Here is an 18,741-nt window from a genome sequence, read left to right on the forward strand (position 1 = left end):
GAGGGGCCATTGGGAGGAAGGCCCTTCTGGGAACATCCCAGCAGAACGGGTCTGAAGCAAAGGTGCCCTGCTGGGTGTTTGGTGCCACTGTGCCAGGGGCACCACGTCCTCTCCATCCCCTTCCTGTCCTTCCCTCTGCAGCCCCCACAGGACCTTTGGGATGGCAAAGACCCCAAACTCCATCCACCACTGAGGAGCTGCAAAATCAGAGCTGGCTGGAGCAGGGAATCCACAGGACACCAACCCAGCTGGAGCCTTTCACATTATAAACATTTATTTATAGATGTACAATTGTATAATTAACTAAATCAAGAGATACAGCCTCTGTGAGCATCCACTGGGAGCGATGCCTTCTCCCTCCTTGTGATCCGTGGGTATCTACCAGGAAAAAGAACCTGAAGGTTTTGGCAGGCAGGCTCCAGGCAGGGAATGGCACTGGGCAACACATCCAGCTCCTTCTGTGAGCAGGATTTTGGTTTAACCCCGTCCCCATCATCCCTGTGCCTCTATCGAGCGCCATTTCCAATCCTGAACTTCCACCCAATTTCTTCTGAAGGTGGAGGAACCATTAAAAAAAAAAGAAATAATAAAACCCTTTAAAATCAGGTCCAAGCCATGGTGGCTGTGGGATAACAGGGCCTGCAGCCAACGGGAGGCTGAGATTTCACAAAATAAACAAACAGCCAAGAGAGAGCGCATGGATTCCTAAGGACAACGGGATAAAACCTCCTCTGCCAGCCCACCCGGGAGCTGCCATGCTCCCAGCTCACTCCCCTGACTGTGCCAGGGGATGGTTTGCACTGGAAATGTCTTTAGACACAAATGAGCTGCAGAGCAGCAAAAAAAAAAAAAAAAAAACCCAAAAATTTAAATAATCCAGTTTATTCCATGGGAGGTGGCTCTGCTCGTGCTGGCTTCGCTTCCAAGAGATGGCTCCGCACCTGGGGCAGCTCACGCTGCTCCTGCCCGTGGTGGGGCAGGCACAGGGCAGATCAGACACCCTGATCTCCCCCAGCAGAATGCTTTGTTCCTTATGGATCTGTGGCCTTTTCAGGTGTCCTGCAGGAAACACGAGGTGGGTGTGAGGGCAGGGCCAGGCTGCACCCGCCTGGAGGGACGAGCACAAAACCTCCCAACAAAGGGCTGTTGGAAAGCCCTCTCTGCACGGAGCACGCTGATTACCAGGCACAATTCCAGCAGACTCGGCAGAAAAAGGAGTTACATGCACAAATCACCCAAAGACTGACAAGCAAAATCCATCCAGGACAATCCTTCCCTGGTGAGCGGCTCAGCTGACCCCGGCTCCGCCGACGCTGCAGATCCACGGCTCTGCACGGGCTCCCCCTTCTCTGGGAGCCCTGCACCTTTGGGTTTGCTGTGATCAGAACCCCAAGAGCAGGTGTATGCATGTCCCCATCCACAGAATGTCCTCCCAGGAGCAAAGGACAGCAGCTGCAAAGGGATTCCTGTTTTCCAGGCAGGAAAGTGCTGTGGACAGAGACACGCTGGAAGAGGCTTCCTGCTGCTCTGCTCCCCAAAATGGGCAAAAACCAAAATAATTTAATCATCCAACCCCTGCATAGTTTAAAAGTACAACATATATACAGCTATAAATTAATGCTAAATAGATTATATTTTCTTTTCTTTAGTGTCTTCTTTTAGTGTCTTCTTTCTTTTCTTTTCTTTAGTGTCAAATCCCACTTCTCTCTCCATTGGCAGCAGCGAAGGGTCTCCTGCTTCAGGCTTCTGCAGTTAGTTTGGGTTATTTTACACTCGGTGTGTCTGTTCCAGGGGCTGTGGGATCCTTGTGGGATCCTGGGAGCACGCCAGCAGCGTTGGGAGGGGAGGAGGAAGACAGAGAGCTGGATTTCCTGTCCCAAGCGCTGCCTGCCATCGTCAGAGAGAGGCAGAGAGAAGAAAGAGGGGCAGTTGTGCGTTGCTAATTCTCCAATTCCATGTTTAAGATAAGGTTTGATTCTTTTTAAAGAGCAAAGTCTGTCACCTCGGCTCAGTGCACTTCCCCAAAGTCTTCGGGCGTTTGGACGCTCTGGGAACAAAAGCGGCAGCGGTGTCAGTCTGAGGCCAGGCTGGGACTCCCCCTCGCTTCCCACCCCACAGCACAGGCAGCAGCTTTTCCAGGCTCCTTCCAGACCACAGGTGCAGGGAGGGAATTAAAGAAAAGCAGGTAATTAACACCAGAAGAGGCGCAGTCATCCAAAGGAGAGAGCGGGAGGATCAAGGTAGGAACGGATCCAAAACCAGGATACACCCAAGGAAAAGCCCCATGTGCCCCAAAGGATTTGCTTTAAAGGCCAAACTTTCAGATGCTGAGGAAAACAACCCCCAAAAGTGCAAATCAAGCAGCTCAGCAGCCAGCATCCTCAAGGAGTCCCTGTGAGCTGGAACGGTGTCCATACAACACCTGGAACAAGCTTCACCCAGGAGTTTTTCTATAGAAATCTTGTGCTCGGACAATTTTGGGGATCTGCAGATTTCACAGGCAGCCCAGCAGTACCTGGTAGGTGAAATCAGCCCAAAAATTTATGCAGAAAAAGGACTCCAAAGCCCGTGGCAATTTTTTTTCATTATTTTGGTGCAGTTCTCCCAGCACATCTGATCTCACATGTGTTATCCGGGCTCTCCTTAATCCAAGCTCTCCAACCCCCAAATCTTCCAGACCTCCCCCCCAGCTGCTCTTGCTTTGATTGCCAGTTTAACCCAGTAAGTTACTTCTACAACCTGCTGGGAACATTTGCTTTGTTCTCCTTGAATGGGAAGGCAACAGGAGGGGGGACAAGGAACATCTGTTGGGTGGGACTCCATTCCCTGTCACATGCCAGGGCCAACAGCTTTCCCAGCAAAACAGACAACAAAGCAACCAAAACCAAGCGCTCATTAAAATGTGGGGGCTGAATGCCACAGCACCTAAGAAACTCCCAACCTCACCAAGGGATTGTGCCCTGCTCCTAGAGGCCACAGAAAAGAGGGAGCCTGGAGAGAGCTGGGGGTGCCGACATGCAAACTAAACCCAATCGATTCCTGATTAACGCGGAGCGCCGTCGGAGGGGAGGCTGCGGTGTGCACCCCGAGGACACTCCTGGAGGGCTGTGTCTCACTCAGGGCTCTCAGTGATCAAAGCACTGGGGTTCCCTGCTCCCAGCTCGTACTTGGGCTGGCACTATCCGTGCAGGGAGGCCTGGACGTCTGACAGTCTGCTACAGCTGGGGGTGCCCATCTTCTGTGCCCGCTGGTACAGGTCCGAGTCCCCGAAGTAGCGTGCCCGGTACAACAAGCCTTCCTCTGCAAAGGGAAAAGCTCAGCGTCAGGAATGCCCTCTGGAAGGGACTCCCCTGCCAGGCCCTGCTCCTCCACAGGCTCTGCTGGGAACAGGAGGCACCTCCAGCTGTCCAAGGTGGAGCAAAGGGTGAGGATGAGGATGAGGAAATGCCCCGCGCCCTTTGGGACAGGATGGGCGTAAGAGCTGCTGACAGCTCATCCATCCTGGGAAAAGCCAGGAGAACCCAGCTCCAGTCCCAGGACATGCAGGGACAGCCCACACAAAGGTTACCCCAGCAGGGCTCTGTGAGTTTGGCACCGCCCAGGGATGATCACAGCCCCTCTGGCATTCCAGAGCTGAAATCCTACCCCAGCCACTGCTCCCAGAGCCGTGACCAGCACAGCAGCCAGAGCACACAGGCTGCCCCTGGACTCGCTGCCCTCACCACCCTCTGCTGCCAGCATGTCTGGCTGGATCAGCTGCCGGGGCAGCCCCCTGGGAGCAGGGGTGGGATGTGGGACCACGACACCATGGGCAGCAGACTTTCCAGCACCGTCCTTGAACAGCTGAAATATGACACGGGGCTAGCAGGGATCCCAGAGGTTCTACCTTCCCCCTCCACTGGAAATCAGAGGTATCCTGCTGACACGGCAGGGGAACCTCTGGGGCACAGCTCCTGTCTGACCAGTTCTGCAGCAGCATTAAAAAGCAAAACAAAACAAAAAACCCCCACATACCGGGCCTGTCATGAAGTCACAGACTGGAAAAAACAAAGCCAACGACACAGGAAATGTGCTGGCACCGTGTTAAAGTATAACTTGAGCACGACTTAGTCCTCAGTCAGACATTCCAAAGGCAGCCCATGGACCCCTCACTACTCACTCTGCTGCTTCTCCCTCCAGCAGTTGTTCCTAAGGTTTGCTATGTAGTCGTCCTCCACGCTCCGCTCCACGTTCTTCAGGTTCGTGCCCGTGTACTCCTCAGCAAAGCTCTCGGACACGTAGTAGGGGACTTTCAAGTGCTCTGTGACCCTCCTGTGTGTGTGACCCACAGACCTGGTGCAGGGACAAAAGCACAACAGTGTGGGACATGTTTCAAGGGCACAGCAAAGCCCCCAGCTTGGGTGATGTGATTCCAAACAGCAGGAAACATCCCTCACCCCATCCAGCCACTGGCTTGGAGGGTGGGAGGGAGCAGCATTTCTAGGTGGAAACCAACCACCAGCACAGGGAGAGAGAAGCTGCCAGGCCTCCAGCTAGGTGGGCAGAGCTCTGAATACACACATAACTCCAAGACACATTGCCTATTAATTAAAATAAAATGTTCCCTGGAATTTTCATTAATTTATTAAATCAGTGATTTCCTCCATTCGCAAGATGGGACCTGCTCGGTGCCCCAGCCTGCATCAACCAGCACAGAAAGCACTTTCCAGAAGGAAATCTCTTCCTCTCCTGGCCCAGTGGATTTGCATTTCAGACAAAGCCCTGCTCTGCTTCCCCTGACAGCCCAGCAAACCCAGAGACCCTCCCTAGGGCATGTGTGTGAGCTATAGCACAGGAGCTGGGCCCAAACGCTGGATTTGCCAGGATAGCTCCACCTGGAGACGTGCCCAAAGTTCCTGAGATAAATACCAGCTGCTGCTGCACTGGGAGCAGCCTGGTTCTTGAGCCAGCTCTAAACATGAACTCATCCAGCCCAGCCTTCAGTCTGCATCAGAGGATACAGGTGGGATCCCAGTGCTGGGTAACTGAAGGGACTGAACAGGAGCACAGAGCTCTGCTGGGATTTCTCAAGGCAGAGGTGCAGACTGGAAAAAGCCAAGTTCACTATATTCTCTGTCAAGACAGAGCCCTGAGCTCTCCCAAAGCTCATATTCCTCTCCTGGATAAAGATGGACTACAGAGTGTGCCCTCACAGGAGAAGGACTGGGAATGGCAGGTTGCAGCAGCACACTGGGGTATGAAGCAGGAAAATCAGGGCACAGAAACCTGTCACCTGCAGTCAGACATGCAATTAACTCAGGCCAATTCCAGGAGGTGTTACTGAGCAGTACCAATCAGGCCCACAGCCAGGCAGCTCTTCCAGCAGGAAGATCCTTTTGGGAAGGGATTTACAAAGGTGACAGTGGTTCTTTAGGACTCTGCTCTCCTCAGTGACACCTCTGCTATGGAGGAGAGGCATTTAAATCTGTGGGTTCAAAGCTTCTGCTCCCCTGCTCCTGAGCTGGGGCACAGCTTTCCCTTCCCAGTGAGTGATGCAGCAGCTCCTCCTGCCGGCCCTGCAGCACCTCAAAGCAGCTCAAACACCCTCCAGCTCGGGAAGCCTCCGGCAGGGCTGCAGGAGCTCACTTCCCACCCCTGTCCAAATCCAGCCTTGGAAATCGGGCTGCTCGCTGCTACCTGAGTGTGCAGAGACAGGGACAGCACAGGGAGCAGGGAATGGGGCAGCAGAGAAACATCTGGGGCTCAGGGATGGCTTCCTCTGGCAAGGCTGGGAGCAAATCCCTGCCCATTTAAATGCTCCCTCCCTTCTGTGTCTTCTCACCCCACAGACTCTTGACCAGTATAAACCAAACTGGTGCATGTGTACAGTGCTTAGTTTTACAATGCTAATGCCAGCTGTGGAAATCACAGCTCAACAGCCTTCACCCTCTCAGAATAACCCTTAACTGTGCCAAAACCATCCATCCCATCTTTTGGTCCCAAGCACCAATGTCAGTCTTTGCTCTGAATCTGAAAGCTAAGCTGGGTTTTGCAGTATTTAACATCATGCCCCTCCCCTGGAATTGCTCAAGGCCAGGTTAGATGGGGCTTGGAGCAGCCTGGGCTCGTGGGAGGTGTCCATGGCCATGGCAGGGGGTGGAACAAGGTAACTTAAAGGTTCCTTCCAATCCAAAGCCCTCTGGGATCCTGTGATCAATGGCAAACATTGCTACCTGTGAAAATAGGCAGGGACACCAGGCTGGAACCAGGCCTGCCCTCTCTAAATGCACATAAGAGCTCACACTGAACAGGCACCAAGCCTTTGCCAGGAATGATGCAAGCAGCAGAAATCAAGCCTGTTTCCCCACTCTTTGTTAGCACTGCACAGTGACTAAGAATGAGGACATGTTCCATTAGTCACCAGAGGGAGCAGATGGGGGCATTTCCACAGGACCTGGAACAGAGCAGTTTCACTTTCACATCCTCAGTGTCTGGCCAAAGCTGTTTCATGGCAAGATGAGAGTTCAGAAAGAGGGGATTTCTCTGGGAGTGACTTTTATTCCTTATCCTCTTCCTCTACTGCACTGTGCTAAGGCTTTCATGGAGAACATGGCTTTTGTCTTACATACTCTGCACCTCAATTTGCTCCATATGGGATCTCAGTGCTGGGCTGCAGCCTCCCCAGACCATTTTATCCCTTTCCATGACAGACACAGCCGTGGGTATGGACTGCAGAAGGTCCCTGGCAAGGAACTCTCTCCATCAGGGCAGTGAGCACCCTCCAACTCTCCCTGCACCTCATATCTCACACCTGTGTGACAACCACAAAGACTTCACTGGCAGCAGGAGCCATGGGGTCAGAGGATAAAGCAAAGAAACCCAAACTAAGAACAGAGGCAAGACCCCTGCCCCACCACACCCTCCAGAGCCCACCCCCTCCCCACGTGGATAAGGTTTAGAGGAATGGGTACTAACAGCCTGTGGCTCAAACTGTAGGGTGGGCTGGAGACCATCATCTGGCTGAGAGCTGACACGATGATGAGGATGAGGATGGGCATCAGCTGGACAAACAGCCCCAGGCCGCCCTGAGGGAACACAAACAAACAGTGCAGTGCCACCCACCCAGCTGGACAAGGATCCCATGGCACCTCCCTCCCTCCTTCCCTCCCTCCCAGTGCTCCAACACAACCTCTCTCTCCTGCTTTGCACAGGGAGCAACCCAAACCACAGGACAGTGTGACTCTGAAGGTCCAAACCCCCTGGCTCTTCTCTGATGTGACAATGGGATGTGACAGGGGGAGCCCTGGCAGGGAATTCCAAAAGCCTCATGTCCACAGCTTGTTTTTCTAGAGCAAACCAGTGACCAGGACTGGTTTTATGGATGGCTTCTCCCGTTTTCAGGGCTGGACAGATGAAGATAATTCCCCCTCTCCCTCACCTCCCTCACCCCCTTCAGTTCCACCTTCAAGCTTGAGATAAAAATATCCAGGAAGTTCTTGTTTGTTTTTTTTACAATAAAATTGGCTCTGCCCAGACAACAGCCATAATAACCCTGACTCCAGCTTTCTGTTTGGGAGGGGGGCAACAAGCAGGACTGTTCACAAGCCAGGCCCAGGAACCAGCTCCCAGTGCTGTGCTGGGAAAACCTGCAGCCCCCCAGACCCCAGGTGTTTTCCACTTACATCCCCCTGGTGCTCCCTCCTGTCCTGCCTCTGGTGGTAGGTGTACCTCATCCTGCCATTGCTGTACACGTGCACATTGCCTGCAGGGAGAAGAAAACTCTTACCCCAAAGTCATGGTGCGGAGTGGAGGGTGCTGCTGCCTGGCGAGGGAGGGACCATGAAAGATGAACATGATCCATGTTTCACCTGCTTCCAGGCTGAAACAGGACATTCCTGAGGGGGTTTGAGTGCAGGGTGGGCACAGAGCTCCTTCTGTAAGATTTTGCAGGATTGTATGAAAACTCAGCTTGGAAGTGACCTCAGGAAGTTCAACCTCCTGCCCAGAGCAGGGTCAGCTACAGAGAGAGAACAGCTTGCACAGGCCTTCTCCCTTCTGATGGAATAGATTAAAACCAGTCACAAACAGAAATCATTCTGGGCTTTTTCCCACCCTGCCAACAAAGCTCTCCCATGTCCTGTTTTAAATGTCAAAGCTACAGCTGCAAAGGTTTCCAGGCTGAGAGAGCAGCCCTCAATTCTCTCGGGACAGCAAGGAAAGGGAAAAAGAGACTGAGCTGAAATAGCAACATGCTGTTTTTGCAGGAGCAGCTTCTTGGCCTCTCTGCCAGGCACAGCACAAATGCTGCAAAAAGCTTCCAGATGCTTTTGAGCTGGGGTGCTGGGGTGCTAGTGCTCAGATTCCAGACAGAAAAGAGCGACCAGAGTGAATTTTTTTAAATGAAACCAATTTTTTTTTCAAGTTGGTCCACAGAGGTCAAGAAGCCCTGTGTCCACTTCCAGTCAGATATGAGTGGAACAAATACAAAGGAGTCCTCCAAAATACTCTTCTCCTGACATGGAATCTGTGTCTTTTGAGCAAGTAAAGGAACAGATTCTTTCCTGCTCCCCAAGCCATGGTCAGCACTGAGGACAGACAGGATGCAGACTTATTTTTCAATTCACAAGGTCTAAGTTATGCTGTAGAAATATTATTTTCCTTTTTTTTTTGGGGCACAGGGGAGAGAAGGAAGTGACCACTGATCCTGGAGAACCTGTTTAGCTACATGGTGAAGCAGAGATCAAGAACAAGGCCCAGGTGTTACCACAGTTTGCTCTGATAAGAAGATTTAAATTCCAAAACCACCAGGCAGAAAAGCCTTCCTCAAAACCAGGATTATTTCCACAACAACCCTTAAAACAAGTCACTTTTTGTTCTAGCATTCAACCCAACCTAACAGCAGCTGATGTTGCCAGCATGCAAGCAAACACCTGAGGCTGGGAAGGAGTCCAGCTCTGATGGCTGCTGAGCTCTCCAAGGATGAACCATTTAAAAAACTTTGAGGCCACACGTGAGGGAGAACTCCCCCTCACGGAACCCAGCGCAGCCTCAAGAGCCCCAGCTGCACCGAAAGGAGGAGAAGGAACACAGAGCTGAAGGTGCTTACTGGAAGGGAAGCCACCCCCAAAGAACATGTTGAAGAGGTCCTCGGGGGAGATGTCGGCCTCGAAGCCGCGGTGGAAGTCGGCGTGGCCGTGGCCGTGGCGGGTGGCGCTGAGCTTCTCATCCCCGAACTGGTCGTACTGCTTCCTCTTCTCGGGGCTGCTCAGCACGGCGTACGCGTTCCCGATGGCTGCGGCACACAGGGCACAATCAGCTCAGCCGGGTCCCTCCTCCCCTGCAGCCCTGCACAGTGCCACCATTGCCTTCCTCATCGGGCAAAGCCACGGGCTGACTGACCCCACGTCTTTGCAACGGGCACCCGGGCAAATCCAGGCAGGAGGAAACCACACAGGGAAAAACTCCTTCATTCATTCAAATGATAAGGGTTTGGTGCATGTCCCCAGGGAAACCCTTCAGCTGTGCAGGGAAATCAAATTTTAGTTGACAAATTTTATTCAAAAGTGGCACTAAGGGAATTTATTCTACAACTAGAACTGCAAAGTGTCACAGACATCTTTTCATGAAAATCCTTTCCTTCAGATTTTTTCCTCCTGAGAAGCTAAGAAGCCTCAAGAACATAAAGTAAACAATGGTTATCTGCTGCTGTAGAATGCAACAAGTAGATCTTTGATTGGCCCATCTCGGATGTTTGTAATTAATGGCCAATCACAGCCCAGCTGGCTCAGACAGAGTCTGAGGCAGCTGTCTTTGTTATCATTCTTTCCTTTTCTTAGCTTAGCTGGCTTTCTGAGATGAAACCTTTTCTTCTATTCTTTTAGTATAGTTTTAATGTAATATACATCATAAAATAATAAATCAAGCCTTCTGAAATATAAAGTCAGATCTCTGTCTCTTCCCTCACCCTAAGACCCCTGTGAACACCACACAGCAAAGAATTTAAATATGGGCTAAATCCCTGAAAGGGACTTTAAAACTTTCCATAGAAGCTGCTAAGGAAACATTAGCCAGAAGTTGCATCCATCAGCTAAGAGTTTCAGCACTTGCAGATGCCACATGCAAGGTGCATAATTACAAGGACTGTTAACCAGTGCCTGAAGCTGGAAATGTACTGGAACTAAACCCCTGCCAGGTACCTGGTCCCTCTCCTTCCAGCCTCAGGAGTTTGAGCCCCTTTCCCAGAATGTCTGCCTGCCACCCTCCTGTTTCTGCACTCACCTCTCTGCACATTCCAGCTTCCCTCTGTACCCAGCCACCCCAGGCTTGCCTGTGCCACAAGGACCCAAAATGCCCATGGGAGCAGCTGCCTGGTGTGTAAAAGGCAGGGGCAGAAGGGATGGAAAAGGGGGAAAAGGGGGATGATGGGCCCATTTGGAGGAGATCAGCTCCAAGATTCAGCATTTCCCCATGGTCAGATGGAGGTGTACGGTTTCTTCTTGGAGTGGAGATTTGGAGGGCAGAGGATGTAATGTCAATACACTCCCTCTCCTTCTTGGTTATAATTAGTGCACCCAGAGCAAACATTTCTAGAGCCAGGCAGGGAAGCTGGTGGACAAGGAGTGACTCAGAGTGCATCAACCACACAGCTGGAAAGAACAAGGGAAGCAATGGCAACGGAGTGGTTCAGGGTTTCTTCACTATCTGACTTAGTGCTGACAAAGCCCATGAAATGCCTCATTCCAAGGCAGGATTTTAGCTCCAAGTAGCCAGGCTGAAGGCTTTTCCCAGGAGCAGGCAGGCAGTGATGCAGATCTGCCACAAGGCAACCTGCAGCCAGCTGGAACTGCACACTGAGGCACGGGCTCAGCACCTTATCAGCGTCACTGGGAAGGCAAATGCCAAGACTTCAGCTGATCCATCAACATAAGGAAAAATTAACTCATATCCTCACAGCAGGGCACGTTTCCCCCTTCACCCTCTGGAAGCAAGCAGCTGGACTTCAGCTCAGCCCAGGGGCTGAAGGACAGGGAGCCATGGAGGCAAGGCCTGGAGGAGATAACCCTGCAGTGGGGGATAAAGGGCACTTTGCTTAACACTCCACTTCTGGCACGTAGCTCCTGCCAAAGCCTTGGGCAAACATCATTATTCAAGATTACAGGTGAGGAAACCTGCCTTTGGCCACTGAGGGATCCAGGGATGAGCTGTGCAGCAGGAGCACTGCACAGGCAGAGCTGAGAGCTGTGTGCAGATGCCCTTCCATCTGCCCCCACACCAGCAGGGGCTCTCCCAGGTAGCTGGGGCTCAGTCACTATTTGCTAACTCTTATCAGGGAAGGATTTAAGTCTTAAAGGGCTTGAACAAACCTTACCCAAGACTTTTACTGCTGAATGTGCGTCTGTGAGGAGCTCACCTGGATACTGTACCAGTGCACTGACATCAGGCCAGCCCTGCTCCCTGCTCCAGCACAGGGCTCATGCATTTCACTCCCAAAATCTGGCTGCTCTGGCGTGGAAGGTGCCTTAAAGACCCTCTCATTCCACCCCCTGCCATGGGCAGGACACCTTCCAATATCCCAGGTTGCTCCAAACTATGTCCCACCTGGCCTAGAAAACTTCCAGGGAATCTAGGGGCAGCCACAGCTCCTCTGGGCAGCCTGTGCCAGGGCCTCAGCACTGTCTTGAGTAAAGAATTTCTTTCTAAAAAGTGGCCAGAATCAGATTATTTGGCTTCCAAACCAGTGCTGTATGACTGTGTTTAGCTCAATGACAATAATCAAACTTCCACAGCTTGCAGGGGAAAATGGGATTATATGTTCCAAACCACAGCATCTCTCTTGGAAAACTTCTCCAATCTTAAGGCGTCTCATTACTCAGGAAACATCCCTGCTGCATTTACAGAGAGGCTCTGAGAATTGGGCTCTTTGCAGCAGAACCAGAGCTCCTTTTCTGAGTTCTGGCTGGGCTCACTTGTATGGCTGCTGCAGTCCCACCCTAGAAACTTCCACTTGGGATTTGTATCCACCAGTTCCATCCACAAACAGCTGGGTGCTTCCTGGAATGTTTCTCCTGAGGGGTTTTTGAGCCCTGAGGCTGCTTCTGGGTGTAACTGGGTTAATCCTGACAGAATTCCCTCCTGAGCAGTGAGACAGGAGCTTGGAGTAACATGGGAAGGGAAGGGAAGGGAAGGGAAGGGAAGGGAAGGGAAGGGAAGGGAAGGGAAGGGAAGGGAAGGGAAGGGAAGGGAAGGGAAGGGAAGGGAAGGGAAGGGAAGGGAAGGGAAGGGAAGGGAAGGGAAGGGAAGGGAAGGGAAGGGAAGGGAAGGGAAGGGAAGGGAAGGGAAGGGAAGGGAAGGGAAGGGAAGGGAAGGCTCCTCCTTACCCAGCCAACAGAGGTGAGTCCTACCTTGCCAGCCTGTGTTTATTATTTTAAGCTCATGCTTTGGTCATGACATGAGCAGCTCTGAAGGGAGGCAGCTTCACAAAGAGCAGCTTTATGTCACTGCCTGACTTGTGGGGCTGTTTTTAAGGGTTCTCACAAGCCCAACCCAATGAGAGTTGGGGGCAAAGCACAAATGTGGAGCTGGCTTTACCTTTGAATGCCTCTGTGGCCCCTGGTGCGTGGTTCTTGTCTGGGTGGAACTTCAGGGCCAGCTTCCTGTAGGCCTTTTTCAGATCCTCATCAGAAGCTTCTCTGCTGACTCCCAGAATTTCATAGTAATCTTTGCACTGCTTTACCCTGCCAGGGGAGAGGGGAGCAAGCACTGAGTTCCAGGAGTAAAAACCCCTTTGTCTTGGATACCTGTCAGCTCTGAGCCTCCTCAGGCAGCAGTTTCAGGGTGCTGCTCAGGGATCTGTGCATTACTCAGCCCCTGCTCTCAGAGGGTGACCCAGCACAGAACGAGTTGGGCCAGCGCAGGAGGAAGGGCCTCCCTCAGACCCACACAGGAACATGATTGGCAAATAAATTTCACATTCATCATGTCCCTGTGCTGGAGGCTGCTTGGGAAGGACTGCAGCACCTGAAGGATGTTGGCCTTTCCCTCCCCTCCTCACTCTCTCCTCAGCTAATTCCCAGATGTAAAACTTGCATCAGCTGAATTGCAGAGAAGGAAGGAGGGAGCAGCCCAGGGTGGGCAGCCCATCCTGCCTGGGCACACTCAGCCCAGCCAAGGCTTCTGCTGCTCACATGAGGAGACAGAATCCAGCAGGCTGGGTTTTTGGAGAGGTGGATGATGTAACAAACATTCCTACAAGTCCCTTGAAGTGGTTCTTGCACAATTCAGGCCGTGCCCATAACCTTAAACAAAGTTTACCAAGTGACTGCACCTGCAGCTCAGTCCTTCAGCTGCCAGGATGGGCAAATGGGACAAAGGAAGCCTGAAACAGGGTTTGGAAAATGAGCAGACCCAAGCCAGCTGCCCACCAGGGCTGCTGCAGCTATAAATCCTCCTGGGCATGCTCTTAACACTATTCCAAGTGGTTCAAAGCTGAAATCTTTAAAGTACTGTGAAAAGCAGACGGGTACCATGTGGTAAAGTCAAACAAATGCCCCAGAGAGCTGTGCACAAACCTCTTCACTGCATCCAGCTGGTCCTGAGTGTAGCCCTTGGGGGCCTCCCCCCCAGCCTCTCCGTTGGCTGATGGGAAATCTCCACTCATTTTCCTGAACTGAGGGTTGGTGGATTCCCTGGGCTGGGACTGCCCATTGGCTGACTGCTCGTTCTTGTTGAGTGACTCAAGCAGAACTGAAAGGAGAGAAACAAAAACATAAGGAGCAAAGCACCAAGCTCAGCCTGCCCTTCCAGCTGTCCCATGGAGAGATTCCTCTCCATCTCTGCCACCTTCCCAAGGCCCCCCATCCATCCTTCCCCAGGAAAAGCCTCACCTTTCCTGCCAGGTAATCTGTCAGCTCCTGCTGCTTCTCACCCAGGTGTGAGGGCCACGCCTGAAGATGTTCTGCTGCTCCCAACACACACACCCTCCACAAAAACCCCAGCACCACCCAGACAGACAGTCCAGGAGCCACAGCAGATCAGCAAAGCAGTGTCTCCCTGTCCTTTGTTCCCTTCCATCTGTCCTTGACAGCAAACCATGTCCAAATGTGTCCTCTAGCACATTATAAAGTCTATTATTCTTCTTTATCTCCTGCTTTTCAGAGCCTACAGTGTTGGGGAAGTGATGTGACAATGCCATATCTTTAGAGAGCTTAGAAAACAACTCTGTGGGCTGCCAATCCCATGGGGACACTCCCCTTCTGGGGACAGAGCTGCAGCACTGCTGGCTGCCAGCTCCTCACTCAGGTGCTTTGTTCTCCTGTCACTGCCTGGGGGCCGGGAGCAGCTGTGAAACCCATCCTGCCTCAGTTACTGGGGGGACAAATTCACCTTCCCCTTCCTCCTCCTCCTTGCAAGGCTCAGGCACTGTTTTCCATCCTCTCCAACATGCAGACCTGGCCCAACCACCCAGGTGACACAATGGAGGGAGGCTCCAAGCATCCTTCCATCGTGCAGCTGCACAGCACCATCGTTTAAATCTGCTTTTTGACCCAACATCAGACTGATTTCTTCACCCCCACTCAAAAGAACAGGCACACATGCTGCAGTGAAACCCAGCCAGGGATATTTACACAGCCCCAGTGTCCTGAGCTTGCAGTCCCTTATCCAGACCCCAGAACTGGGAGGGATGTTCCACCTCCTCCTATGGATTGCACAGCACAGACCTTGCACTGTGGGGCATCACCTTCTTCAGGCAAGTGCAAACAACACTGGCAGGCCAAGGGCTGAGCCAAGATATCCTATCTGGGATAGTGCTCAGAGGGGGCAGGAAAATCCACTCAGGAATCCAAAAGCCAATAGAGGATGAGGGATGCCAAGGACAGTGGGCTAGGGAGCAGTAACTGGATGAGCTTTTGGGCTTGGGACCCACACAAATTTAAAATCAATTTATTTTAGACAAGTAAACTTTTCCCTCACTCATATTTCCAGTGCTTCAGTGCTCACTGAATGATAACCTTTGGTTCTGCTCCTTCCAAACCTGGAGCAATCTGCCAGGTGATTTTAAATTTCCCCTCACAAGGCTGTTCCCCACCTACCCCCTTCCTGCTGCTTCAGGCTTCATTCCCTACAGCTTGCCAGGAGATTCTGATCCCAGAATGGTTTGGGTTGGAAGGGGCCTTAGAGCACATCCAGTGCCACCCTGCCATGGGCAGGGACACCTTCCCCTGTCCCAGGCTGCTCCAATCCCATCCAGCCTGGCCTTGGGCACTGCCAGGGATCCAGGGGCAGCCCCAGCTGCTCTGGGCACCTGTGCCAGGGCCTGCCCACCCTGCCAGGGAACAATTCCTAATTCCCAATATCCCATCCATCCTTGCTTTCTGGCAGTGGAAGCCATTCCCCTTGTCCTGCCATTCCAGTTCCTGATGAAATTCCTTTCAAATTTTCTTGCAGCCCCTTCTTGCTCTGGAAGGAGCTGTGAGGTCTCCCCATACCCTTCCACAGCCCCAGCTGTGCCAGCCTTTCCTCCCAGCAGAGCTGCTCCATCCCTCTGCCCATGCTGGTGCCTCCCCTGGGCTCTGCAGCAGCTCCATGTCCCTCCTGTGCTGGGGCAGCTCTGCAGGTGGGGTCTTACCTGAGCCCAGGGGCACAGGGGCAGAATCCCTGTCTCTGCTGCCCAGAGTGCATTTCCCCAAGCCAAGCACAGAAACCCCCAGCTGGCCACAGCTCAGTCCCATTTTGCTGTACAGCCCCACACCTGCTGCTTTCTGCACCCTCTGCAGCCCCAGCACAGCACAAACTCAGAGAGTGCAGAATTAAACTGCAGCTCTGCCAACCCAGCTCCTCCCCAGCACGTGCCATGGGGCACTTTTCTTCCCTTATTAGCCAACATTTGCCCAACTTCCCATAAATTTCCCCATCTCTCCCTGAAAGGTGACCAGAGTGTGAATGTGTCTCAGCCAACGTGCTCTGACACAGGAGATTTCTGCTGCAATCCCCTTGCAAAACCCTCCCCTGATCCCAAAAAGCCCAGCCAGGGTCAGAGTTTGCAGAGTGTTGCCAAACCCTGGGGAATTCCTGGGGAGGAGATTTACAGATTTCCCAGGAGCTGCTCAGAGGCTCAGGGACCACCAGGGCATCTCTGGCAGCATTTCCCAACCCAGAGCCAGCAGGACATGGAGCAAAGGGTCCTTGGATGAGAAACTTGGTTGGGTTTGGCCATAAATCAGCACAAATGTTGTGTTTAACATTAACCTGCCCTGCTGCCTCTGCCTTCCTCCAGAAGTCACTTTTCCTACCCAGTAATTTCACCAAAGTATAAATTCCAGAGGAAAGGGAGGGGAGGGAAACCACAGCACAGCATACACTGTGTTTGAGGCAGAGGGGAGAGCCCTGCTGCAACCAAAACCATGATTACAGGAAGCCTCGGGGCAAACAAGCTGCAAAGCTCAGCCAAACAATCCAAACTCAGTGAGGACAAATAAAAAAAAATTAAATCTACAGCTTTTTACACAATATTCTGCCATGTAAGAACACGCAGGGAAAGAGCAGAGTTTGGCTGATTTCATAAACCACTTCCCATATGAATTAAAGCTTTCAGGAAATGATGGAAACAAACAAAAATGTGGCACAAAGTCTTGGGGAGGAGTCTTGTTTTGTTACACGTGTGAGAGCATGGGCTCAGCCACGGCCTGTCTGTCTGTCTGCAAACAGAGCAGGAACACGGCAGGGAGAGCAGGAATACGATGGAAACGGGAGGAACAGCAAGAGGAGAGGAGGAGGAATGGAGAAGGATGAGGAGGAGAGGACGGATAAGAGGAAGAGATGAGGAGGAGCAGAAGGAGAGAAGGAACACGAGGGGGAATGCAGGAACAGGGAGGAGAGGAACGGGAGAGGGAGGGGAGGAATGGGAGGAGGAGAGGAACAGGAAAAAGAGGAGGAGGAGGAGAAAAACAGGAAGAGGTGAGGAACAGGAGGAGGAGGAAAATAACAGAAGGAGAAGAGGGGCAGAAACAGGAGGAAAGGAATAGAAGGAGAGGAGGAACAGTAGAGGAAAAGGAGGAATATAAGGAGGAGACAAGCAGGAAAAGTGTAACAGGAAAAAGAGTAGAGGAATAGGAAAGGAGGAGTCGGAGGAGGAGAAGGGCTTTTCACAGCTCTCCGAGAACTTTCCCCTCGCCTTGCCGAGCCCCTTGCCTTCCCTCAGCGCTGCCCCGGCAGCAGCGGGGGCTGTGCCCGCGCCTCAGGGCTGCCACAGCAGCGCGGAGCCGGCCCCCCTTCCCAGCGCCCTCCTCACTAAAGACAGCGGCCGCGGGCCGTCGGTACCCGGTCCCGATCCCGGCCCATCGGTGCCCGGTCCCGGCCGGTACCGCAGCCCCAGACCCCCGGACACGCCCCGGGCCCCCCGATGAACTCGCTTTCCCGGCGTGCCCCGCGCGCACCGCGCAGGCGCCGTGAGGGTGAGAGGTCAGGCCCGGCAGCGGCCGCGCAGGCCGCGCACCCCCGGGCCCCCCGCCGCGCCCCCGGCCCGGCGCTCACCGCGGACCCGCTGCGAGGGGTACAAGCGCTGCGCCTTCTCCAGGAAGCGGCGGGCCTTGTCGGGCTGGTTGGCTTTGATAGCGGCCAGCGCAATGCCAATGCACCGCTCCGCCTCGTCCCGGTTCGACTCCATGGCGGCGGCGGCCGGGCGGGGGGGCGGAGGGGCGGGGCCGGGCGCTGACGGATGACGTCACGGAGCCCTGCCCTCAGGCGGGCGGGCCCGGCGGGGGCTCCGGGGCCGGCGAGGCGGCGGGACTCTGCGGGATTCACCGGGGCCGACACGTGCGGGGACCCAGCCGGCCCCTAACAGGGGAGGGGACGCCAGAGGGCAGCCCGGGATCCTGCTCAGGGTTTTTATTAACAACTCCTCATTAGAGCCTCCTCCTCATGGAGTTCTGCCCTCGGAACAGGGCCTGGCTGCAGGGACCGCCCCCGGCACGGGCTGAGGGCACCCTGAGGAGGGTGAGGCTGCTCGGGTGTCGGGACCCGGGACATCCCTCTGGCTGCCCTGGGTGATTTGAGGCCTTGGCAGGGGACTCAGAAACCTTGGCACAGAGTCACAAACACCTGTGCCTTTGATTTTAGCCCATGGAAACAATTACCAACTTTGTGTGAAGAGTTACAAGCCACAAGGGTTTGAGTTGAATGATAGCTAACTTGTCACAGTGTGAAAAAGTAGAATATTGGGGATTTAGAAGGGGGGTTCAAGAGGCAAGATGGAGGAATCTTCTTCTTCTTCTTGTCCTCCACCTTCTGCTGTGATGGTGACACTTCTGGATTGGTTTAGAGTAGAGACAGACTGTCTAACACAGGTGATAGGTATTGGAAAATTATTGTAAATAAAGTACACATAGTTTTTAGTATAAAAAGCCAACACTACCCCAAGGGCAGTGACTGTGCCACAACCCAACCTGCTGGACAGACCTCAGCAGGTCAGAGAGAGAATGTTACAGATAATAGAAAATAAACAACCTTGAAAAGCAGAACTGAGGAATCTCAACTTCTTCTTCCGTCGTGGAGCTGGGAAAAAGACTCTTTAATGCTTTGGGAGCCATTTCAGCAAGGGAAAACCCGAGATTAGGGCTGTGACATATTGTTTCACATTCAGTCACAGCAGGGATGGCAGGAACAACCTTCATCCCAACAGAGAATTCAGAGACCGTGACAGATTCTCTGGGGAGCAGGCAGGAGAGGCAGGAAGGTCTGTGGGTGTGAGGTGAGTGACAGCACAGG

At 53.0% G+C, this 18,741-nt stretch overlaps 1 protein-coding gene across 2 annotated transcripts; it reads right to left on the reverse strand.

Moving 5' to 3' along the window:
* Window positions 1-256: 256 nt before the first annotated feature.
* On the reverse strand, window positions 257-17,688 carry DNAJB12 (DnaJ heat shock protein family (Hsp40) member B12). Of its 2 annotated transcripts, none has more exons than XM_074544366.1 (9): window positions 17,509-17,688; window positions 13,548-13,722; window positions 12,568-12,713; window positions 9,086-9,271; window positions 7,662-7,741; window positions 6,955-7,064; window positions 4,160-4,332; window positions 3,168-3,300; window positions 257-2,047 (listed from the first exon to the last, which is right to left on the reverse strand). In XM_074544366.1, exons 1-8 carry the CDS (start codon window positions 17,639-17,641, stop codon window positions 3,179-3,181), a joined length of 1,125 nt encoding a protein of 374 aa, XP_074400467.1. In that variant the 5' UTR covers window positions 17,642-17,688; the 3' UTR covers window positions 257-2,047; window positions 3,168-3,178. The 2 variants fall into 2 exon arrangements, with proteins under 2 accessions (XP_074400467.1, XP_074400466.1); XM_074544365.1 differs by having other exon boundaries at window positions 257-2,143.
* Window positions 17,689-18,741: the final 1,053 nt, after the last annotated feature.

The sequence above is a fragment of the Zonotrichia albicollis genome, chromosome 7 (genome assembly GCF_047830755.1).
Source record: "Zonotrichia albicollis isolate bZonAlb1 chromosome 7, bZonAlb1.hap1, whole genome shotgun sequence".
Classification (NCBI taxonomy): domain Eukaryota; kingdom Metazoa; phylum Chordata; class Aves; order Passeriformes; family Passerellidae; genus Zonotrichia; species Zonotrichia albicollis.